The sequence below is a fragment of the Euprymna scolopes genome, chromosome 41, assembly GCF_053919585.1.
Source record: "Euprymna scolopes isolate OS-2025 chromosome 41, ASM5391958v1, whole genome shotgun sequence".
Classification (NCBI taxonomy): domain Eukaryota; kingdom Metazoa; phylum Mollusca; class Cephalopoda; order Sepiida; family Sepiolidae; genus Euprymna; species Euprymna scolopes.
In genome coordinates this window covers 26,990,977-27,017,574 of record NC_136522.1, presented here as the reverse complement: position 1 = coordinate 27,017,574, position 26,598 = coordinate 26,990,977, and the positions used below count along the sequence as shown (strand labels likewise).

Here is a 26,598-nt window from a genome sequence, read left to right as displayed (position 1 = left end):
CCCACATACTACAAAAGGAGTTACAAAATGCAACAAACCGCGATGTGGAGTATGTGACATAATAATAGAAGGTAACACATACACATTCAAAAACCCAGCACAAACATTCAAAATAAAAAAGGATCTGAATTGCACCTCCAGAAATGTAGTATATGCACTAAGATGCACAACATGCAACAAATCCTACATAGGCGCCACCCAAAATTTCAGCAATAGAGTGGCCTTATATAAGAGCAACATAAAAATTGCAGATAACAGACACCTCTATGTTTCAAAACACGTACACACATGCAGTGAAACAGCTTCAAAATAATGCCAATCTTCCAAACAGACAATTATTTTTATTTACTTACACAGGAAAAAAACTTCATCACCAAATTAACTCCTAAACTGAACAAAACCTAATACCATCCCACAAAAACATGAAATGCAAGGTACACTCGCATGCACACCCATACACATACACATACACACACCCACACATAAATCAGAACCGACACATTAAAACACACACACGTGCGCGCATACAACCACACACACGTGCGCGCATACAACCACACACAGACATCACACCCCTATCTCTAATACAACACACTGAACAATACCAACCCTACTTAACCTCGAAACCAACATCACTAGGAGACACCTAGAACCATAGTATAATATCTGTTCCAACACCTCGCTCCCTCCTCAGTCAGGGGAGGAGAACCCCCTCATGACTGAAACGACTATCTTCCCTTCTATCATCCCCCTCCCATACCTACACCCCCCCAATGCCCCCCCTCTGGAGAACAAAATCTTCCCCACACTAGGAACCGATCCTGGGTCTGGCCATACCCACATGGGGAGACAAATAAATAGAAACATTAAAAATCCCCTATTTTAAATACACCCCTCTTTCTAAACAAACATAATATAAGACTAAAACGAAAAATCACAATACTAAAATCCAAGAATCCAAAAAATAAATATCAAAATAGAATGAAAGCACCCCTACCCTTACTTCAGAAGAGTCAGTCCCCCCTCCCCACACATACACATTAGTAACGACCTCGGACCACAGCCGCTTTCCTAAGAAAGCAAATAACCCCAAAATACTATAAAACAATATACACATTCCCAAACGAATAAAAGCAAACACACACACGCACACACACGCGCGCACACACACACACACACACACACACACATAAACACACACACACACACACACACACACCCTTCCCACCCTAAAGGAAAAGAAAAAGACATTAGCAGAAAGAGATAGGGACTGACTACAGCGAGGTCAAAATCTCCCTGGACAAACCAAATAAAAAAGAAATAAAAAAGCAATAAAAATTCAGCATACGAATGTATAATAAACACTTACAAGCCTCCACCCCTTGGAAAAACTTCAAACTAACTACGAAAATCGCCATTTTTACACATTTGAAAATAATTTCTGACGAGGACGCATCAGACCGTCTGAAACGTACATAAACGATTTCAATGACTTAAAAACATTATTACAATGATCCAAACATAATTCTCAATGAAAAACCAAGACACGGAATAATAAAATAATGTTAAAAAATACACATTGTTGGTGACTACTCCCTTATTTAAATATACATCTTTCTTTCGTTGGAATTTATTAACCCATTATATATATATATATATATATATATATATATATATATATAATATATATGTGTGTGTGTGTGTGTGTGTTATTATTGGCTGAAAGTATAAGACAAAAAGGTTTTAATTAATACACGTATAAATAGTAGTAAATAAAAAAATTATTTTGAAGAAAAAACATTGTTATTCAGTTTTCATGAATTTCTAAATTGTAATTATATATAGTGTGTAGCAAACGTATTTGGTACATTGTGTGTTTTTTTCGTATTACTCAAGAAATATAAAGTTAATTTGAATGAAATTTAATCTTTGAACAGATATTATCTATTTAAAATAAAACGGAAATAAGAATATACTTAGTTGATAAATATTTGTTAACAAAAAATCAAATTACTCATATGCAAATTTCATTCTTAAGCAGTCAGTTCATCTTGCTACAATATTTCAACCAGTCAGAACGCACCCTACAGTTTTGACTCCTTATAAGTCAGTTGATAACAGCTCGCAGACACTATGCAGATTGCCTCTTTCATTACTGTTTTAACTATTTTAAAACAAAGGAATTCATTAATGATGGGCGCTAGGAAATCATAGCAAAGCATAAAGATGGAAAGTACAGTTGGGGCTGGCGTGAGAAATTGGAAACAATGGGTAGGAATACTAAAAATCACTTAAAAAGTAGTCGGCCACGTAAATTTAAGGATGTTACTGCTCGTTACATGGCTCGTAACGTGAAGAAAGAGCCATTTCTGACTCGTTCACAAATTCAGAAGGATTTGCAGAAAACAGGTATTGAAGTAAGCATGGCACAATCAAGAGATCATTGAATCGTACGGTTCCGTATTCTATATCACCGAGAAAGACTCAATTGTTGAGTCCTAGACGCGTGAAAGATCGTTTGAAATTTGTTTATAAATATCAATGTGAATCGGATGATTTCTAGAACAAAATTATTTCGTCAGATGAACTGAAATTGAGCTTTTTAGAAGAAACGTGCGCACTCGTATATGAAGGAAAAAGGGCACAGAATTTAAACCATCTAATATTATTCCCACAATAAAATTTGGAGGTGAAAGTGTAATGATTTGGAGCTGCTTTTCTGCAAATGGAGTTGGAAACATAGAAGGGAAAATGAATGAAACAAAATACACAAAGATTTTGTGAACACATCTGTTCAAGAGTGCTGCAGATTTAGGATTGGGCCGTAATTTTTATCTTCCATCAAGACAATGATCCTAGGCACAGTTCTATAATAACTATAAAATGGTTTAAGGATACTGGGATTAGTGTTCTACAGTGGCCTAGCTAGTCATCCGACCTAAATCCCATCGAAAATCGGTGGAAAACTTTGAAGTTATGAAAGGGTGCATGCAAGAGATCCCAAGAATATCAAGGAATTGAAGAAAGTTTGCAAAGAAGAATGGCTGAAACTACCAGCAAGTGCTTGTAAGAAACTAATGGGCAGATATGGAAAGCATTTGGAGGCTGTAAGGCAGAACAGATGATATACATCTAAATATTAGTAAATATGTTAAATACTTGTGCATAATTTGGTAATTTGATTTTTCGTTAATAAATATTTGTCAACTGAATATATATTAATTTCCCTTTTATTTTAGATAGATAATAACTCTTCAGAGATGGATTGTAAATTTCATTCAATTAAATTTGATATTTAAAAAAAAATATGATAAAAACAATGTACCAAATATTTTAGCTACCCACTGTGTATATATATATATATATATATATATATATACATATATATATATATATATATATATATATATATATATATATATATATATATATATATATAAGTAAAATTATAGAAACATCAGCATGTATACTGTCTCAATCGATTTATTACACATTAGTAAAATATAAATATTTCACTAAATATACGCCACAAAAAAATGAAAATTGTACCATCAAAGAGTTGGTTTTTTTTTTTTTTATTACATTTTCACCCCAAACAAGGCACATTGCCACTTTGGTGCAGGCGGATACTATCAGGGGAAACATCTACTGGGGTACTATGTAGGGATTAGGGCAGCGAGATGTTGGTTCACGTTGCACTTGAACTTATGCATGTCAGTACAGTTGGGGAAGCAGTGACCTGGAATGGAATTCCAAAGTCTAGCAGTTCTGGGGAAGAAACTACTGGAGTAGAAAGATCTTTTACATCTAGGTATCTCTACAGTGTGGGGGTGGGATTTTGCAGCTTGTCAGGTCTGTCGAGGGTGTTCACGTCGTGAGGGCACAAGTGCTTGCAGTTCTTCAGAGCATTCGCCATTATAATACTTGTAGAACAGGCAGAGGGATGCAACGTTTCGACGATGGGACAGAGGCTGAAGCTTAGATGCCAGTTTAGGGCCTATCAGATTTGCAACTCTCTTTTGAACCCTGTCAAGGAGCGAAAGACTAGTAGCCGATGCACCAGCCCAAATATGACAGCAATACTCCATACATTTTTTTTTTATTTTTTTTTTTTATTACATTTTCACCCCAAACAAGGCAAATTGCCACTTTGGTGTAGGGGGCTACTATCAGGGGCAACAACTACTGGGGTACTATGTAGGGATTTGGGCAGCAAGGTGTCGGTTCACGTTACACTTGAACTTCTGCACGTCAGTACTGTTGGGGAAGCAGGGACCTGGAATGGAATTCCAGAGTCTTGCGGTTCTGGGGAAGAAACTATTGGAGTAAAAAGATCTTTTACATCTAGGGACCTCTACAGTGTGGGGGTGGGATCTAGTAGCCTGTCGGGTTTGTCGAGGGTGCTCGCGTCGTGGGGGCACAAGTGATTGCAGTTCGTCAGAGCATTCACCACTAAAATACTTGTAGAAAAGGCAGAGGGATGCAACATTTCGTCGATGGGACAGAGGCTGAAGCTTAGATGCCAGTTCAGGGCCTATCAGGTGTGCGACTCTCTTTTGAACCTTGTCAAGGAGCGAGAGACTAGTAGCAGATGCACCAGCCCAGATGTGGCAGCAATACTCCATACATGGGCGAATGGTGGCCTTATAGAGGTACAGGATACTTTCGGGTGTTAGTAGTTTTCTAGCACGGTAGAGAGAGCCCACCTTTCTTGCAGCGGCCCTGGCAATGCCTTCAATGTAATTGTTCCAACTCATGTTTCCTGTGAACATGGGCGAATAGTGGCCTTATAGAGGTACAGGATACTTTCGGGTGTTAGAAGTTTTCTAGCATGGTAGAGAGAGCCCACCTTCCTCGCAGCGGCCCTGGCAATGCCCTCGATGTAATTGTTCCAACTCATGTTTCTTGTGAACGTTAGGCCAAGGAGCTTGAAAGACGTACTCTCAGATAAAGAGTCGTTGGCCATTGCTATAGGTGGTAGAGAAGGTTTCTTGTAATTATTGAATGAAACCAGTTTTGTCTTGGCGGCATTGAACGTGACCATCCATTTTTGTCCCCATTCCACTACTGATTGGAGGTCATCCTCTAGTGTTTCTGCCATTACTTTAGATGTATGTTCATTTGTTTTTCTGTCGTGCCTGCTATACAGTGTGGTGTCATCAGCATATATCCCCATCTCAGAGGCAATTTTGTCGGGGAGGTCATTTATGAATATTAGGAACAGCAGAGGTCCAAGGATAGATCCCTGGGGCACTCCCGCATTTATATCATATTGTTTAGATGTACGACCGTCGAGGAAAACCTGGATTTTTCTCTTATCTAAGAAGGATTTAATTATGTTAAGTATTCTACCAGTGATACCGTAAGATCTAATCTTCCTGAGGAGACCCTCATGCCATACCCTGTCAAAAGCCTTAGATATATCTAGAGCTACCGCTCTGCCCTCTCTCGCTTTGTCCAGTGAATGGTATATGTGTTCAGAGATTACAGTGAGGATGTCTGCTGTGGAACGGGCTTGTCTAAATCCATATTGTTGGTCGGTCAGAAGTTTAGCATCTGTAAGGTGCTGGACAAGAGCATGGTTAATTAAGGTCTCAAATATTTTGGCAAAAAGTGGGAGGAGGCTAATAGGGCGATAATTTAATGGGTCAGTTCTTTCGCCAGAATTCTTGAATACTGGTACCACAGAAGCAGTTTTCCAACAGCCCGGAAAGCAAGATTCATTAAGGCATTTGTTGTAGAGTTTGGAGAGAACTGGAGCTACTTCGGCTGAGCACTTTTTTAATAGCACAGCTGGGATGAGGTCGGGTCCACATGCTTTTGAAGTGTCAAGGTTTTTTATGATAGCATGCACCTGAACAGGGGTGATTATCACATCGTCTAGCGTGGCGTCTATCCGCATAGGAAATTGAGGTAGGGGGTAGATTAGAGGGTCCAGTGTGGAGTTTGATGCAAACCGACTGGCAAGCATGTTAGCCTTCTCGGTTGCTGAGCAAAGAACCTCGTGATTGTTGGTTAGTGGGGGAATTGTTGATTGCCCATTATTTACTACACTGTTGTAGATTTTCCAGAAGTCACGAGTTCCTAGTTTTTGTGCTTCAATGCGTTTTTTAGTGGTTTCCGTAAATTCCCTCTTAGCTGTCGCTATTTCTTTCTGAACGTGACTTCTAGCTTCTATGTACTTCTGTCTGTTTGAACTGGACTTATGTCGGTTAAACCTGCGGAATGCATGCTGCCTTTGAGCAATAGCAGTTGCGCAAGTCGAAGTACACCATTGGGGAGAGTGGGGCTTGCTATAGAATTTCCGCATGGGAACATGCGCTTCGATTGCAGTTTTGAACCATTCAGTGGTCTCGGTTGCACACTGTTCAGCAGGAAGAGAAAAAATATTTCCCCATGGGGCGTCTCTGATAAGATCTCTGATGGCTTCCCAGTCAGCCTTTTTATAATATCTCGTTGTTTTGAGCATTGGCTCTTCAGTTTTGGGTCTAGAGTTTAGGGCAATTTCAACCATTATCACCGCATGATCAGCGTTCCCAAGTGGGCTGTCGGCTTTCGTTACACAATCATCAGGAACTGTGGTCAAAAACAGATCTAATAGTGATGCGTGTTGTTCTTCCTGATCAGGGAAGCGGGTTGGAAAAGTAATAATTTGCAATAGGGAGTGAGATACAGAGAAGCTATGAGTTGCGCTGCCTGCTGCATCTGTGTAAGTAGAGAATCCAAGCCAGTTTTTATGATGAACATTAAAGTCACCAAATACATGTACTTGGACGCTAGTGTCGAAGGAGAATGCTGTGTCTATGCTGTCAGATACTTTGTTTATTATGGTGCAGTCTTGGGTCGAGGGAGAGCGGTAGAGAAAGTAAAAGTAGCTAATGTTGTGTTGCATGATTAGTCTAAAGCACATAAAGGCTTGATCATCCGTTTCTAGGTTTGTTTCTCTAGTCACGGGAAGGGTATTACGAATGTAAACTCCGTGCATATGTCTGTCAGAGTCCTTACGGCAGAGTGGGAGATATCCAGGCATGTTAAAGTAGTTAGAGGGGATGAAGGAGTGTAGGTTAGTCTCACTTAGGGCTAAGATATCCGGGGTATTTGTTAGGAGAAATGCTTCAACATCAGCTAAATTAGTTCTAAGCCCACGGATATTTGTGAATGCAAGCCTCAAGGGAGGAGGCAAGTTGGATTTGTTTGACCCTAAGCCTGGTTTAAGCTTATTTTTAGATTGTACTGTCATCATATTTTTTAACAAGTTTCAGTTAGGTTAGGGGAAGCATATGCAGAATATCACACATGCATCACAAGTAGACCATCAGCTGACCCTCCATCAACTAGGACTGTGGCCTCAGGAAAGTCCACCGGGGATGAGTGCAGGGTCCCTTTCCATGCGCACCATGGCACTGCAAACATCCCGATATTATACAACTGCTGATGGAGCAGCTGCTCTAAGCGCTACCAAAGAGTTAGGGCTCCTGTACTACCAGTCGGAAACAGCAGCCAGTAACTGTCAATCCGGTACTCTCAACCCATCAGAGGAAGGTCAACCCAATCTAATTGCTCAGACATACATGGTACTCAAGTATTCTCAAGTGCCCAGCTTTAGGGGTGGGGTGTGTCGGGAGTGGGGAAACAGCGTTCATTGCCCTAGACAAGAAACAATATCTACCAATGGGTGTTTCTGTCGAATCACTGTGATAGTATCTCTGCGCCTGACTAATAGGAAAAGAAGGAGTATGGAAGCCGGGCGATAGGCAGGACCTATCTACTCCTTAAGCAATTTAGGTTTGCAAACCGGCAATTTCTTTGAGTCACCAGCTCTAGGAAGGTTGTCATCCAAGACTGAAGAGGCCTCCCTCCTCTTTGGTTTAGTTTCAGAGTTTTCCTTCTCCTAGACGGATGATCTGGAAAGATCTGGGTCCGTCACCACTGAGAGGGTTTGCTCCGCGCCTGGGTTCTAATCCAGGTATTTCTGCGACCCCGCGTGGTTAGTTAATGTTATTGGGTTAGTTTGTAGAGGTTATATCTGCTAAATAGTTACACTCCTCAAAGTGGATTAGAGACATTGTTATTTCATTGTTACTGGATAAAGGGGTTGAGTAGAGCTCATGCAGTGTAAGCAACTATGATTGTAAGGAGGCTTGTTAGGAGGAGATAATGTGGTTTGAGGCTTTCTCTTTTATATACATATATATTTTTTTATTTTTTATTTTTATTTATTTTTATTTTTTTATTCATGTGAGCTTGGGTCTAGTATAACATTAAAGTGTGAGTAGGTGTTAAGAATTGAACTACGAATTGTGCCCAAACTATATTTTAGATAACAGCAGGGCATGAGATGCGAGTGCAATATAGTATGGGTAAAACAGTAAGTTTTGAGTCATGTGTAATTTGGTAAATAGATATATGGGCTGGTTTTAGTAGGTGCGAATAAAGTTGAAGGTACAAAGTGAGTTTCTATTATTGAGAGAAGATGTTTTCAGCTTTCAAGTAAGAGTTATGGACATTTAGCATAGCAAGGAGCATTGGTTCAGTTTCGTATTAGCGTTGCAAAGCTATCTAAGAGGAGACATAGTTGTGTAATGCAGTGCGGTGTGCTTTGCTTCCGAGTACATACTTTGGCTGTTAAATACCAACTGGAATAGGAATGAACTCCAATGCATGTCTAAAGGGTAGAATTGTATAGATGTTTAGTGATAACTAAGCAGTTAGCATGTGAGGGTTAGGGGCTGGAAGTTAAAGATTCCAGTACAAAACGGTGTGAAATGTAGGAGGTAAGTGGCGGTTTGGTGGGAAGGAGCAGATTGTTAGCCTTCAAGGGACAGGGGTTATTAATTTACAAGAAACAGATCTACATTAGGATTTAGAGTGGCAGGTAAGGTTTTTTTTTTTTTTTTTTTGCGCATGCTAACATTACAGAGGTAATCGTCTTGGAGGTAAAATGTATATTGGGATTTCGTAGCTAGCAGTTAGGTGTTTGTTCCAGTTACAAGAACTAGTTCATGGCGGACCGGAAATTCGTAATTTGTATTTATAGGAAGACATTAAAGTCACGCACGGAGCATAGCATCCACTCAGGAAGAATAGCTCTAGTATCACAGCTAAGATACTGCATATTTAGGTAACGAATAGTGAAAGTTAAATTGGGCGGCACTTTTTTTTTTTTTGCACCTTACCATGGCTGTTACTATTAAGTATTGTGCTTAAATAAAGTTCTTCTGTCATCTAAATAAGCTAAATAGGGATTCTCCCTCCCCATTACTACGTCGATGTGACATGATAAAAAAGAAAAATTGGTCAGGAAATTGTTTTAAAATAAGTGAATCAAGAATGGTCAAGATGTCTGAGAAATAAGATAAAGTGACATAAAATGATGAGCACAAACGAAAAGGGGTAGATTTGTTTGGTTTAAAAAAAAAAAAGAGGATATAATAACATATAAAATAAAGTGTTCAAAGAAAAAACAAAAAAATGTACTTACTAAAATTACATCTTCGGTGTGTGGCTCTCTTCGACCACCATGCAAATGACGCTAAGGAATTCTACCCTTTCTATCCCAGGTCATTGGAGTAGGGGAGGGGGACACACTTTACATTTGTGGTCGTTTAGTGAGAGCTTTCTATTCTTTTTTAAGGAGAAGGAAAGGAAAGAAAACCAATATTCTGCTTATATATTTTGAATAGATCCTGAACTTCGTCACATTTAGATTTTACAACAGTAACTTGGCCAGGCATGAATTAAATTAAAAACTGGGCAATTAGGCTGAAAAGAAATATAGAAGCAATACGCAATCTGAAATCAAGACAATTTCTTGTCTGAGATATTTATCAGTAAAGAAAGTGCGTGCGTCTGTTCTTTTATCGCCTACGACTCATTTTTAGACACATAGTTAATAATTCGGGTGTTTATATGTCAAGCGGTCGACTTCATATTTAAATTAATCTATTTCAATGAGAGTAGATTATGCCTAAAAAAGTTCTTTTGTCATCTAAATAAGCTTGCAAGGTTAGTTATTTCCCAGAATTTAATTCAAATTCCTGCTATATTCACGAAGAATGGCTGAAACCACCAGCAAAAGCTTGTAAGAAACGAGTAGGCAGATATGGAAAGTATTTGGCGGCTGTAAGGCAAAACAGAGGATGCACAACTAAATATTAGTAAATGTGTTAAATACTTTTGCATATGATAATTTGATTTTTCGTTAATAAATATTTGTCAACTGAATATATATTAATTTCCCTTTTATTTTAGATAGATAATAACTGTTCAGAGATGGATTATAAATTTCATTCAATTAAACTTGATATTTTTAAAGATATATATATATATATATATATATATATATATATATATATATATATATATATATATATATATATATATGTTACGAGATATATTTGGTAAAAAAAACAGGGGAAAACTGCTCAATACATTAGTAGAGCTAAATATGTTTTTATTTATTTACACCTCGGAGATTTTGCTTCAATTAATACAAGTTCTTTCAATCGACAGGACTATAAAATTTTTAAAGAGTAAAAGAATCTTTCTTCAAATTTATTTTGGTTTAGATTGTCTGATGAGATCGGCAGGATAATTTTATTGTCCTGTCGATTGAAACAACTTGTAATAATTTAAGCAAAATCTCCAGTGTGTGCGTGTGTGTGAGTGTATATATATATACATATATATATATATATATATATATATATATATATATATATATATATATATATGACCAATGAGGTTAAGATACATCCGAATACGACCATCCCAATTTTTTTTTTTACTTGGAATGGTCAGCAACTTGTATGCCCTTTATTCAAAACCAAGTCTTACATAAAATGTTAAAGTGGACACACACACGCACTCCTATGTACACACTCGCATATATAATGTACACCCATGCATTACCACACATGCTTCTACACATACCTGTACACACACAGAATACGCACACACACGTTTATAGACGTACGTACACATACATATGGAGAATGATAAACAGATATAGACAGATTAAATGGAAAGTTTTCACCAACAGTTGGTAATTCCCATTGTAATCACAAACTTATTATGGTTCTAGGTATGGAATGGGAGAAAAGAACAATTTTTTCTTTGTCTGTCTCGATTATATATATATATATATATATATATATATATATATATATAATATTGCATGAAAATGAGGAATAAAAATTATATGTAACTTTTTTATATCATCAGAACAATAAGGTAAAGTTAAGGGGAAATTTAAGAAAATCATCTTCAGGCCCTGTCATTTCGAAGATAAATGCTTTTCATCAGAAGAGAAGAAGGGCAAAAAGTTATACAAAATTCAAATCTAGAAAAAAAAACTGGCTTAATGACATTTAGAAATGAAACTCTCATTCTCTTCTCATTTCAGGTTTTTTTTCTGAATGTACATTTTATATAATTCTGACATTTCTTATTTTCTTATGTGTGAGGATATGCGTGGCAATTCCTCCTATCCTGTGCTTTATTTATTACGTACGTTGTTTGGTTTTGTCTACTTTTTATTTGTGCGATGCCAGATTCCATATATTTATAGTCTTTTTACTCATGATTCCTATCTTCTAAAAGTCTTCTGTTGATTTTTGTAGAGTTAAACTTGGTTCGTTTTCTAATTTTGTCAGAACACGTCTTCTGATTTCAAGGTCTCTACCTGATATGAGTTTTGTGCAAACACTAAACATTTAAAACTGTCCGCACTGCTGTCTGATAGTTTAAATTCGTTGCAGAGTTTATTAACTATAGCTGCATATGTTGCTTAAATCTGGTGAAAAAAGACGAAGATGATTTCGCATTTCCATCTTTTATTGAATGGAGAGACTTTCGGGTTAAAAATTTTGTATGAAGGTCAGCATATCGGTGAAAGACAGCCCATGAGCTTTCCGTTGCCAAATAACATCCACAAATGTATTATGTTTAGCAGTTTCTAATTTGTGTAATAACAAGCGAACGTTTTTCTGGTCAGATTAATATTGCTAGTCTATACTAAAGAAGTCTATTATCTTCTGTAGTATGCCGTAAATGACTTATCTTCTGGTGAATAGCAGAAGCTGTCAATCGCTTTCCATATTGAATGCGGTATTATTAAGTAACTTCTCCGTATGCTGTTGACGATCATATAATTGTTTTTGTAGTTGTTTTTGCTTTTCATTCTGTTTAACTGTTATTTTAAGTTATCTATCATCGGTAAACCCTCGTTCGTGTTGCTTTTAATGTTGTTTAACCTGTAGTTTTACCAATCTTTCTTGTTGCTTTTAATGTTGTTTAACCTGTAGTTTTACCAATCTTTCTTGTTGCTTTTAATGTTGTTTAACCTGTAGTTTTACCAATCTTTATTGCTGGGTTTCATGCTGTTTAACCTGTAGTTTTACCACTCTTTATTGTTGGTTTTCATCCTGTTGTTTTTACCAATCGTTCTTGTTGTTGATTTTCATGCTGTTTAACCTCTAGTTTTACCAACTGTTCTATTGCTGCACCAAGCGCATCCATCTTTTCTATGACTGGTAAAAATAAAAAATGTACGATTTAAAAAAAACATAACCGTATTAGGTTTGACAAAGATTTATTGTTTAGAACAATAGAGGAGAGGATGGAAACAGTAATTTGTTTCCCACTAGTTTACACCCCCAAAAAACTTAGTTTAGCTTACCTGTTTCGTATGTAATCGTTTGGAAAACAATACTTTTCCTTCAAAACAGTTGTTTTTTTAAGAGAAAAAATATTCCCAACCAAAAATGATCTGGAATATTTACTGTTTGCTGTAACAAAAAAGTGAACAATATCATAAAAAAATACCTATTTTACGGCTGTTTTTAAAATGGAACAAAAATTTGTTACGTTAGACAGCAGCAGAACTCGAGCTGTGGAAGTCTTGTTCTGAGGAAAGCCGAGTGAATGCGGAGTTACGTCTGGATCAATATCTGCATGAGTACCTGTTGTTGTTTATCCGTTGGAACGACGAGGACCATCTGATCATCCTGTGTGGAGATAACTGATAAGCCCAATCTTTGCTTGGAAAGTTCTACTGCAGTGAGAACAGGGAATGGTAGCAGATGTTGAGGGCTTCAAAACATTGTCTACCTGTCCTTTCTGCACTTCACGGTCCTGGATATGGCCTTAAACTATATCCTGCGGACTTTGGGGAGTGTGGATACACCCCTTAATTGCTCCCAGGTCCACTCTGACCCGAAGCGGTAGTACCTGTGAGGGTCCCAACTATGGTTTAAATAGAAACCGACTTGAAAAAAACCCAAATATATTCTATTAAAAACTTTTTCTTCAAAATAACTGGATTCAGCATTAAATAACCTGAAAAGGGTTGACATGCCGTAAAACAAAAACCAACCAACCTTTCTGTAGTTCTCTGCAGCAACTTTTCAGTTACTTTCATATTTACAGGCACCATCATGAACAGCGACTCGCCACTTGTCTATCTATTGTTAATGAATTAATGTTGAAAGCCTTTAGTGATGCCTTCAGAATGTCTTTAAATCATTTTCTCTGGCCGCCATGGGAGCGCTTGCCATGTTGGAGCTCAGCAAACAGAGGCTTCTTGGACAATCTGTTGTCTGTCATGCGAACTACATGACCATCCCAGCGAAGCTGAACCTTCATCAGGATAGTGGGGATGCTTGGGAACCTAGCACAAGTGAGGACTTCTATGTCTGGTATCCTTTCCTGCCAACCTATGTCAAACAGTTTCCTCAGTATGGTGGTATGGAAGTGATTTAATTTTTTAGCATTCCGTTGGTAGACAGCCCACGACTCACATCCATAGAGTAAGGTGGTGAGTCTGACAGCTTTATAGACTTTGATCTTTGTTATGGAGGTGATGCCTCTTCTGTCTCATACATTCTTGTGGAGTCTCCAAAAGCAGCGCTTGCTTTAACGAGTCTGGTGTTGATTTCATCGTCAATAACTACATTGCAGGAGAGCGTACTGCCAAGGTAGATGAACTTGTCAACCGCATTGAGTTTTTGCCTCTTTATGGAACTGTTGGATTCTGCATGCAGTTTTCCTGGAGCAGGCTGATGCATCATCACGGTCTTCTTGGCATTGATTGTGAGGCAAAAGTTTTCACAAGCCTCCAAGAATATGCTTGCACTGTGTAGCATGCCTTCCTCATCAGCGAACAGAAAGTTATTTACAGTGTTTGTTACAACCCTGGATTTTGCTTGTAGCCTCTTCAGGTTGAAAACTGATCCGTCAAATCTGTACCTGATTCCAATGCTCATATCAGCATCTCCAAAGGTACCTGTCAGCATCGCAGAGAACATAAGGCTGAACTGGGTGGGAGCCAAAACATACAACTGTTTCAGACCATTTGTGACTTTAAAAAGGTCAGAGGTCTCCCCATAATCTTGCACTCTATCCATTATGAAACTGACATATGATGGCAATGAATTTTCTAGACCACCCGTAATTTACCATTATTCTGCAGAGGCCTTTTCTGCTTACATTGTCAAAGGCTTTGGTCAGATCAACATAGATGGAGTATAGGCCTATATTTTGTTCTTGGCACTTTTTTTGGAGCTGCCTAGCGGCAAACACCATATCAGTAGTACCATGATTCTTACAGAATCCACATTGGCTCTCTGGCAAGAGGTCTTTTTCCAGATGGTGGTTACCTTTATGCTTGTATAAATGTATGATGGAGACATCTTTGAAATCTTGGGGAAGTACCTCCTTCTGCCAGATGATGTGGAAAAGTAGATGAAGTGTTTAAGTCAGGGTTTTTCCGGTCTCTTTATATATCTCATCTAGGATAGAGTCTGAGCCAGGCGCTCTCCGAGTCGACAACAGGCGGAGTGCTTTCTCAGTCTCTTTGTGGGTTGGGAGTTTATCCATTTCCTCATTTACAGTAATTTTTTTTTTGGGGGGTGGGGGCGGTAAATAGCCTCATCATTGTTGGAAGAGAGACGGTTTAATACACTTTTAAAATGCTGCCTATCTACTCAGGATCACGTCAGTCTCAATGAGGAGAGTGGATCCGTATGCACTGGGGAAAGGTGATGATTTGGCTGGAGTTGGACCATAAATTTCCTTGAGATCATTGTAAAAATTCTTCATGTCGTTCCTATCTGCATAGATTTGAATTTCTTCTGCTTTCTTGCTTAGCCAAGAATCATGCATCTGATCTGAGCTTCAACTGAACGTTGCTACGCAAACTCTTCCATGTATCCTTCTTTAGTTTTGAGGATGGATCTTCAATATGGGCTTTGTATGCAGAATGCTTATCCTTTAGCAGCTGGGTTATCTCCAGGCAGTTCTCATTAAACCAGTCCTTGCGTTTCCTGGAGACTGGCCTAAGGCACTACATGGCTGTGTTGTATACTGTCTCGCGAACTGTCTTCCATGCTGTTTCCATATGAAATAGAAAGTTACACACATACCCACAATATACACACACACACACACATATATATATATGCACACGAATGCACATGCACATATGCACAATAATATCTACATACTGCACTCCTTACATGATCAATGCTTATAGTAACCACAGAAAATAGAATTCCATCTGTTTTTTATTAAATTCAATTTTCACCTCAAACAATGTCTGTTAAATCTGCGGTATGCATGCTACCTTTGAGCAATGGCAGCTGCACAAGTGAAAGTAAACCATTGGGGAGAGTGGGGCTTGCTATAGAATTTCTGCATGGGAACATGTGCTTCAATTGCCGTTTTGAACCATTCAATAATCTCATTTACCCACTGTTCAGCAGGAAGCAAAAGATATTTCCCTATGGGGCATCTTTGATGAGATCCCTGATGCTTTCCCAGTCAGCCTTTTTATAATACCTCGTTGTTTTAGCAGTGACTCTTCAGTTTTCGGTCGAGAATTTAGCACGATTCCTACCATTATCCCAGCGTGGGCTGTGGGCATTCGTTACACAGTCATTGGGAACATGGGCAGAAATAGATCTAGAAGTGAAGCATGTTGATCTTGCTGGTCTGGGAAATGTGTCGGAAATGTAACCGTCTGTGATAGGGAATGAGATATAGAGAAGCTATGTGTTGTGCTACCAGCTGCGTTTGTGTAAGTAGAGAATCCAAGCCAGTTTCTGTGGTGGATATTGAAGTCACCAAATACTCTTTTCAATAAAATGATAAAGTGATCATTCCTCTTCCCGAGGGCTTTTGTTTCGTAACATTCCCATAGCTTTAACTTAACAAAACAAATAAGTTGTCTATTATTCCATAGTCAAGCACTATATCGTCAGCATACAAAATTTCTTTTGGTCACCTTTTGATTGTATACCTGGAAACCTGGATTTCTGAGTCTCCATCTTGGTTTTTGTTTTGCTCTTCTTGCTCCCCTCAAAATAAAATCTCTTATTCACTAAACCTTCAATTCACTGACTTTTACGTTTCTGCATTTATTTGATGAAATTCTCAACTTCCTCATTCCACCACCACAACATCCTATGCCTTAGAGGACCTTCCATCCACTAACAAATCTAGTCTGTTACCTCTAACACGATATCTTTTAATTCTTCAATTTTAATTTTTTGGATTATTTCAAACGGTTTTCGGGAACATAATGTGAAAATTCAAATATTTCCAATTTTCATTAAGTTTTATCTAGTCATTAGCCATTAATAAAGCCACATTCCTCAAATTTCAATTTCTCAAGATCCTTTAAGGTTAAAATTTAAATTTTAGAGATTTTCTAGAATTAAAATCATGTAATGAGTTTTGATCAAAATTTAACTAAGGATTCTAGACATAAGTTTTACTATCATTATATCTTGATTTTAATCTTCTTAAGGCGATATAAAAGTAGTACAAATCTATTTTGTTTTGGAAATTTACTCGTCGTAACACGAGTATATTCTATTATTTTTTTCTGTATTGATATTCATATGAAAAACACGTTTTTTATATTTATTTAAAAAGAAAATACAACTTTCTTATATATGGGTCGTCGAATTGCATTCATCTGCCATAAGATCTAGGTAATTTGCATAGTCTTTTAAACATTCATTTTAATTCATTCCTATTAGTTTTTTTTTTATTATAGAACCAGCGGAGGTACCCGGCGTTGCCCGGTTGTTTGGGGGGGTATGTAGGAGAAGGTGACCCTGTATAATATTATAAAAAAATTGGTCAAATTTTCGATATTTGTCGGGCGAAGGTTCGAGCTTTAAAATGATTCCTATCTGGTGAAAATCCGTGGCCCGTGTTGAAAGTTTTTGCGACACCCCCACACCCACAAACATTTTCGCTTTTATATATATATATATATATATATATATATAGACTAGCGGGGGTACCCGGCGTTGTCTGGGTGTTTGGAGGTGTGTATGTAGGAGAGGGGCGGGGACCTTGTTTTAATATTATATAAAAAAACGATATTAAAAAAAAAATTAAAAATCCAAAACAAAGCAAAACCGCGAATAGGCGTAAATAAAAAAAAAAGTGTAAAAGAGGAAAAAAGTTTAGATAGGAAGACAGGCTCGAACCCGAAGCATCGAGGCTAAGGCAAAAAAAAACACAGCTTGACACGTTACCTCAACGCCAAAGAGACATATAATTAAGAACAGATAAAATTAAACCTTTAAAAACAATTACAGGTGATTTTAAACTTACGTCAACGTTTTCTAGGTCAAACATGACGTCATTGTCGTAGTAGCAAGAGAGAAAATGAAGGAATGATTTTTTCCGCACCCCTCCCCGTAGAAAACTGATGATTTTAAGGTGAAGGAATTAATGTTTTTGGCCACTTTTTCGATATTTGTAGGGCGAAGGTTCCAGCTTTAAAATGATACCAATCTCGTGAAAATCCATCACCTCTGTAAAAAAGTTTTTGCAAAACATACAAACAAACACACACACACACACACACACACAAACACACAAACATTTTCGCTTTATATATATATACATACTAGCGAGGATGGGGGGTGCCCGGCGTTGCCCGAGTGTTTGGAGGTGTGTGTGCTCGGACGGGGTTGGAGGTGTTAATCAAAACATAAGAATAAGCGAAGTAAAAAAAAACTAAACTAAAAAACAAAAAAAAAAGAAAGCAGAAAAACGAACGTTAAAACTTCTTTAAAAAATTTGAAAAATAAAGCGGGTGTTTAGAGGTGTGTGTGTGCTCGGGTGGTGGTGGGGTAATCAAAACATAAGAATAAGCGAAGTAAATATTTTTAAATATTAAATAAAAATTAAATATTACATATAAAAAAGTTAAAACTTAAAAAAATCGAAAAAAGACACAAAAAGCTAACGTAAGGCAAACGAACGATGTTAAATGTAAAAATCGGAAAAACAAAAAAGAAAACAGAAAAACGAACGTTAAAACTTCTTTAAAAAATCTGAAAAATAAAAACCAAAAAAAAAAAAGAACACATGAAAAATGGCTTAAATAAGCCTGTTTCAATATTAAAATTTAAAAAATCGGTGGGTACCCGGCATTTCCCGGGTATTTTGGAGTGTGTGTGGTCGGTCGGAGGTGGGGGGTGTTAATGAAAACCTAAGAATAATCGAAGTAAAAAAAACAAAAAAACGAACGTTATGTGAAAAATAGCTTAAATAACCCTGCTTCAATATTAAAATTCAAAAAATCGAAAAAAAAGACATCTCACACCACGTTTCGAACCCAAACCTCTAGATAATGACCCAGCGCTCTAACCAACTGACTTAAGACGACACACACAAATTAGATCATTTTTTAAAATCTTTAAACTTAATCAGGTTATGACGTCGTATGACGCATGCGTAGAAGCGACATCATCATGAGAGGACGGTTTTTGCTGACCCCCCCCCCTGTAGAAAAATGCTGATTTCAGGGTGAAAATGAACGTTTTTGGCCAATTTTTCGATATTTGTCGGGCGAAGGATGGAGCTTTCATATGAAACCAAATTTATGAAGTTCCGTGGTGTCTGTCTAAAGTTTGTTGCAGACATACAAACACACACATACATACATACATTTTCGCTTTTATATATAGATAGATGATTATCTTTAGTTTACTATTACATATAATTATATTCGTGCAGATATTCTACATGATTTATATTTGTGTAATATTTGGGTAAAAAAAAATTATAGTAAAAACAAACCTCTTTCTATATATATATTGACGTATGCACATATATATTTGTTTAAAAAAATTGCCTACCAAACTCCTCTGTCAGTTTTTGGTCTATATGCATGAAACTTTATATATAGTGTATTCGTACACATGTAAACTTTTATTTTTAGGTTTTAGCAGGGGAAAATCGGCGCAAAAGTGTGAAAATTAAAAAAAAAATTGAATTAGCCAGGTGAAGTTCGAATGACGGCATTACGAATATGCATGCGTAACGTAATAGCTATTAAATCATGTTTTAATTTTTAGCCTTGCAGCAAACGTCTTCTTAGCTCAGCTATTAACGTCAAAAGAAAAAGTTAATAGTAAGGTAAACATCTTGGTAGTGGCGAACAAGTAATTTTTTAAAACTTTTAAAATCATTACTATGTATTGGGTTCAATATAATATAATATTAAATACGAAATCTGCATTAATGAAAATATCCTATTTAAGCGTATTTTACGACCGGGCAATGCCGGGCGGCCGCTAGTGTATATATATATATATATATATAGCAATAAAAATGGGGCATGCGTGAAAGAAGGAAGAAATCGATTTTTCAATATTTTTCTATCAATTCTTGTTAATTTTAACTGAAAATTTCTATTTTACAAATCATTATTATTATAACATATAATAATAATAATAATAATAATAATAATAATAATAATAATAATAATAATAATAATAAGTGAAAAAATTAATCCTAAAAATGGTAAGACCGCATCTTGGCGAGGATATAAAAAACGAATTGCAGGGTTAAGGCAGTCGAAAATGACTTACAAGCAGATTTTTGATATTTTTAGAAGAGGAAATGTGAAAACATCTTTTTCTGAAGTGAAGCGAATTGGTCGAAGGTTCAAAGTTGAACGCTTGGTAAAAGGGAAATCTGGATCTGGTCGCCCTAGAGTATCCACTTTGAAGGACGACCACAGGCTTAAATTAACTGTTTTGAAAGATCTAAAGAAAACCTATGTTGACCATAGCAAAGAATTCAAAATGGGCTGGGAATTCTCTTACTAGATATATAATATCTAGACGAATGAAAGAAATGGGATTTTCTTCTAAAAGGTGTGCAAAAAAGCCATTTTTATCTAAGAAGAACAGCAATGATATAAAGAGATTTTTCTCGTGTTATGGCAAGAAAGAGACAGACTGGTTCAGAAATATTTTCTGGTTAGATGAATCAAGATTTTGTCTTGTTAGTGATGCTTCCGATGCTCCTGAACGGTGTAATCGAAGAACTGAAGAAAGATTTTCGCCAAGTTGCATAAAAACGACAGTTATATACGGGAATGGAGGGATAATGGTATGGGGAACTTTTACTGCACCAGGAGTTGTGGAACATATTAGATGTGAGAAATCACTCAATGCAAAGGAATGCATTCGAATATTAGAAACAGGACTATTATCAAGTATCCAAAAGCTGGGAATATCCCAGAACATAGTTTTCAACATGATAATGCCCCTGCACACACTGCTAAAGTCACAAGAAAATGTTTTTTTGGTAATTCAATTAATGTGATATTTTGACCAAATCAAAGCCCCGAATTAAACCCAATCGAGAATATTTGGTCCATAATATCTCGTGCATTAGCTGGAAGAACTTTTTTGAATAATGGTAAACTGCGAGAAGCTGTGCAAAGCAAATGGAATAGTATCTCCTTTTCGCAGTGTTCCTCTTTGGTTGAGAACATATCTAAAAAGATTGATCTTTTAAAGAAATCAAAAGGGAATGCGATTCCATACTAAGCATTTATTAAAGTAAATATCTTGTTCTGTGTTATTAGTTTCGTTAAGCTTTCTTGTTCAACTGTTTATTGTTCAATATAGCGTTCAGTGCAGTAAAATGTATAAAATTTGTTTGGCCCATTTGTTTTTGCTCATGAGTGTATATATTTATATCACATTGAACTGTACGATTTAATTTAAATGTCAAGAAGATACCTTTCAATAGTTCAATAGGATTTCTCATGAGAGTGGCACTAACCATAAATGTTTTTGATAACTCATTATCTATTTTCTTTTCAGTTTATTGTAATTTTGCTGGATATGAAATTGGTCCATCCGGAAGCGAATGCATTCCATGTGCTAAAGGATATTACAAGAATGCCACAGCTGGAGTTAAGGAACGCTGTAGCAAATGTCCAGAGGATTTTACGACTTCAGTAAATGAAGGAGCTACCAGTTTATTAAAATGTGATTTAAGTAAGTAATTTTTACCAACAGATATTCATTGTTCACCTTCTTCTAAATATTTTTGATGGAAAGTTCTTAATTCTTCAAAATACTATTTATTAAACACATAATTTTATTTATTATATATGTGTATATGTTTTCAAGTTCGTACGTTTGTATGTTTAGTTTGGGCAGTTGAGCAAGATGAGTTGTAAGTTTTTTTTTTTAAATACTTATTAGTCGAGCAAGTAACTGCTCGACGAAACAAAATGTTACTTGCAAACTACTAAGGAGGGAGTAATAAAGCTGTAAGTACAGCATAAAAAATTAAATTTCTTCACCAAATATTTAATGAATTCCCTTGGAATAGTGATAATAATAATGTTCATGTTTTTCTGATTTATTTGAAATATTATTTGATATATTTGGATATAATGTCAATTTAAAAGAAAAGTATACTTTACAGACTTAGTTATTAAGGTTTTTCCACTGACAACTATTTATACTACCCTTTCTGTCAAAACATGCTGAGCAACCATTAATACTGCCTTTTCTACTGTCACAATAGGCTGCTGGATGCAACTACGCGTACTAACTGATCGCTTGTTGGAACTATTAAGGCTATCTTTTCGTTTTAATCGAAGCTGTTTGTAAATAACTATTCTGTACATCCACCTAACAATTTAATGAACAAAAAGATATCGTAAAACTTTAATTTAACTTGAAAATACTAGTCGAACAATGTACTCCTTAAAAAGGGACTCTTTATATTCGACACCGGTATCGATTAATTTTACCAGGAGATTGTTTACATGTTGAAATGAACAATACGTTTCATAAACTTTAAATAGGTAGAACTTAATCACACTATTATTTCAAATGTAAGGATGTGATTATAAATTTATTTCAATTAATCACGTGATTAACAAATAAAAAATAAAGCAGGATTAAGTTTTAAAATGATTATATGTGTTTTATTTTATGATTTAAAAATAAAAACATTGAACATTACAGAGTAAAATTGTAGGTACTAATGTATTTTTCGTACCGTGCTGGAATAATAATTTTATTATTTTGAAAGTCATTCTTAACATAGGGAGAGAGAGTGTTTTGTATCTATTCTGTGTTCCCACCTTACAATTGAATAAAAAATTACAATTGAATAAAAAACAGATATCGTGAAAACTTAAATTGAACATGAAAACAATATTTACAAATAGCGTGGTACCAAAAATGCATACGAACATTTTATGACCATTCTTGAAGGAGATATTGTTTTCAAAAGAGTCTACCTCCCATAATATTTCTTAAGAATATTTTTAGTTAATTACTTTGGTTTTAAAAAAGGTGAAATCGATTTTCTAAGTATTCGTTTTCTAACTAGCTGGCTAAGTTGTTAATGGTTCAACTTATTTTATAGCGTTTATTTAGTTCAAAAACGAGATTACAGATCGCATAACATTTTTTTAAATATTTATACTTATTTACTGTTGTTTTAAAAAGGGCAAAATCGATTTTTCTACCTTACATTAAGTTGTTAGCGGTGTAACTTATTTTAAAGTGTTTATTTAGTAAGAAAAACAACAAGTCAAGAACGATTTCTCCTCCGCTAAACGAGGACAGAAGAAATGGCATAGTCTCAAAACAGATACTAAACTTTGCTGCTGCTGCTAATAATAATAATAATAATAATAATAATAATAATAATAATAATAATAACCAACCACATCAAAGCAAAGATCGACAAAACATAAGAACACAGCAAATGCAGACCCTGTGGACAAAGAGACGAGAAGATCAACCATATATAATAAGTGAATGCAGCAAACTGGCCCAAAAACAATACAAGAACAGACACGACCAAGTGGGAAAGGTAGTACACTGGGAATTATGCAAACAACTGCATCTTGAACGCACAGACAAGTGGTACAAACATAAGCCGGCAATAGTACTTGAAAACGAGAATCACAAAGTCCTATGGGACATGGACATACAAACTGATAAACCCATCCAAGCAAGAAAACTAGATGTCGTAATAATTAATAAGAAAGAAAAATCCTGTCAAATCATACACTTTGCTGTTCCAGCTGACCATAGGGTGAATATAAAAGAAAAGGAGAAACGGAGCAAATACACACAGCTAGCCAGAGAGCTGAAAGGGATATGGAAGATGAAGAAAATCAAAATAATAACTATAATAATAGGAGCACTAGGAACAATCCTCAAAAACTTTGAAAAAAGAATGGGAATCATGAAAACAGGTGAAATATTAAGAAAAACCCTTGAATATGGAAACTAACACATAGGAGCAACAAGTGTGGGCCAGACAAACTGCTGCAAAGGCAAAACATGAAACACTACATGGAACCAAGAACACTGAAACCGCATATTTATAAGTTCTCTAACCCAACTGTACCTCTATGGCCACATCACAGCCCCCGCCCCCCAAAGAGCGAGACAAAATAACCAAGTAGAGACAAGGAGGAAGGAAAGACCGATGAACTGACCAGACCTCAGCCGAATAAGTGCAAAGAGAACTGGGACCTTTGGGAGGCTTATTGCCACTCAAATCCCAGCAAAGACCAATAGCTGCTGCCAACGAGAAATCAATAGCAAACAGCTGTTGCGATAATGCAAATTTATTTGCAAATGTTATCGAAAGAGGTGGAGAGTACTGGAAACCTGGGGAGACTTGTTGTCACCCAGCTTCCAGGGAACACCAAAGGCTGTTTTCAGGGAAAGATCTCTGAAGACCTGTGTGAAAGCTCCTTGTGATACAATAGTAATAAAAATAAATAAATAAATAAATTTACCTTCCGATGAAACAAAGTTTTACTCACTGACCGTATTACATTTAAATAGTTAAACCTAACGAAAATCATGCTTAGAATTAATTTTAAATTGGATGCAACGTAAAATTTAGGAAACACATTTTAGGGTAATTCTTGAAGGAAATATTGTTTTTAAAAGAGACTACAGCCCCATAATATTTTTAAATATATTTACTTGTTTACTGTTGTTTTAAAATATATAAAATCGATGTTCTAAGTGTCCATTTTCTACCTAGCTTTGTAAGTTTTTAACGGTTCAACTTTTTAAAAAGCGTTTATTTAGTTAAAAAAACAAATATTATCGAGTTAACACTTTAGAACAAAAAGGTGTTCGACATGAGAGTATCACGTCTCGGGAATCTCGATAATCGCTCAAAAATAGAAATGTAAAGAAAATACTGAAGTAGATACAGTTTTTAAAATAGCCTCCCTCCCCAAACAAAATAAATCTGTATATTTTTAAAGTAATGTCCAAGATCAGTGTTCGGCAAAAAATCAAGCTATCAGAAGTGAATACGGTTGATTATGTAACGCGACTGAACGGAACTGAGTGACGGAGTCAAGACACGAAAAACAAAGCTATAGATTTATTAAAAAAATACTTTATTTCTTAACACATCTTGTGTTATTACGAAACGAAAAAAAAACTCTTGTATTATTGAATAATAGAACAAATGTTACATTATGTGATGATACTTTTCATGTTATTCTGAGCATGTTTTATCAATTAATAAATATAATTTGCTTATTTTTGTTGTTGTTGTTGTTGTTGTTGTTGTTAATGTTGTTGATAAATATAATTTTAAAAGGTTAGGTATTTTCTTGAAAAAAGATTTCTGCCTCAACAGAAAAATATTCAACAAAATTTTACCAAAAAATATTAATAACAGATTTTAACAAGGAAGATACTAGAATTTAAGAAAAACAAACTCTTTTATTTACACTAAATCAGATGCTCATTATCTATATATATAAAAATGTAAATTTGGTTCGTTAAAAGCGAATAACACCATATTTCTACGTTACCAATTTAATTGAAATTTTCAGAAATTCTATTTTTAAAGTCAAGGAATGTTTTTATGTTATTAAAACAATTTAACATTGCGAATTATAAAAATATTAAATTAAATAAAAAATATTTTTCGTAACTGCGAGATTATCGCCATTTTATTTCCGGTAGAAATTAGCCTTTCACTTATTGAGATAAGTACTATTTGTATTAATTTTTATGATACTCATGCACAGAGTGATCCGTGCTGAAATAATGTTATTATTTAAAAAGTGATTCTTAACATGGGGAGGGAAGGATGTTTTGTACCTATTCTGTACTTTAACCTTACAATTGAATAAAAAAAAATATTGTAAAACGTTAATTAAACGTGGAAATATGATTTAAAAAATAGCGCGGATCGCTCTCTGCATTAGCACCATTTTTATTTATTGTTGACTATTATTCTCATCTTTATTAGTTGTTGTTTCACGACTTTTCGGCCAACTATTCCTCTGGCCTTCATGAAAAGAAGTAAGTCCTTTTATAAATGTTCAGTAACTTTTTCCTTTTATTATTCTTAAAGAGTAAAACTTTTCTTATTCATGAGAAGAGTTAAGCCTACGTAAATAAATAAATGTTTAAGAGGTGGGTGTTTGTACACGTGACAAATTATCAATAAATGGTTTAGTTATTTTTTTTTAAATTATTTATGGAAAGAGTTAACGTAAATAATGTTTGTAAAAGTGCGAAAGGCGACGTTGTACAACCATCACTCCCATGCTTAATTTCTATACTTATAGGTTTTTGGAATTTTTTTCACTGGATTATTATTGATTGGACACTAATTAAACAGATTATTAAAAAAAATGTAGAAAAGAAATCATTATTTCGACATTTGAAAGTGGTGCTCACTTTTTAGTTACAACGTTCTGATAAATCAGTCACCCATTTTGTAAGCAATAAAAACGCGGTATATCAAAACCATAGAAAGTAAAAATAATGAGTCTCTTCCGCATTTGTAAGTCAGAAATATATTTGTTTCTCAAAGAAAAAAAAATAGATTGAACATGACTTTTTTTATTGTTTTTATGAAAATAAAGTTTCGAGTTTTTTCATTTTTCTTTTTTTACTTATTTAGTCAGTTTGTGGGTTTTTTTTAAATTGTTTCATGAAAGGTGAGTTTTTTTTTTTTTCAAAACTTTTGTCTTTTTTATAAATTTTTTTAAAAGTATTATAAATTTCACTAAGAGAAATGTTTAATAATTTGAAATTTCACTGGAGAAATTTCACTGGAGAAATGTTTAATAATTTGATATTTTTTTAGATTAGGTCCACCTCCACAATTTTCCTTTCAATGACGACATTTATAGCTTTACGAGTATGCTGAACACGCACATCGCATTGAAATTTTGCGGAAATAAATAGTTGTATTATGCATTGTATTCTTCGGCGGCCATCTTTTTACGTGCACACGCGCCATAAA

General features: G+C 35.5%; 1 protein-coding gene across 1 annotated transcript in view; it reads left to right on the top strand.

Annotated features, from left to right (window-relative positions):
- The window catches only part of LOC145266449 (uncharacterized), a 303,389-nt gene that overhangs the window by 101,028 nt on the left and 175,763 nt on the right, over positions 1 to 26,598 (top strand). The window contains exon 12 of the mRNA XM_080122125.1: positions 21,147 to 21,323. Within this exon, the coding sequence (XP_079978251.1) occupies positions 21,147 to 21,323 (177 nt within the window). The remainder of the gene's footprint in view (positions 1 to 21,146; positions 21,324 to 26,598) is intronic.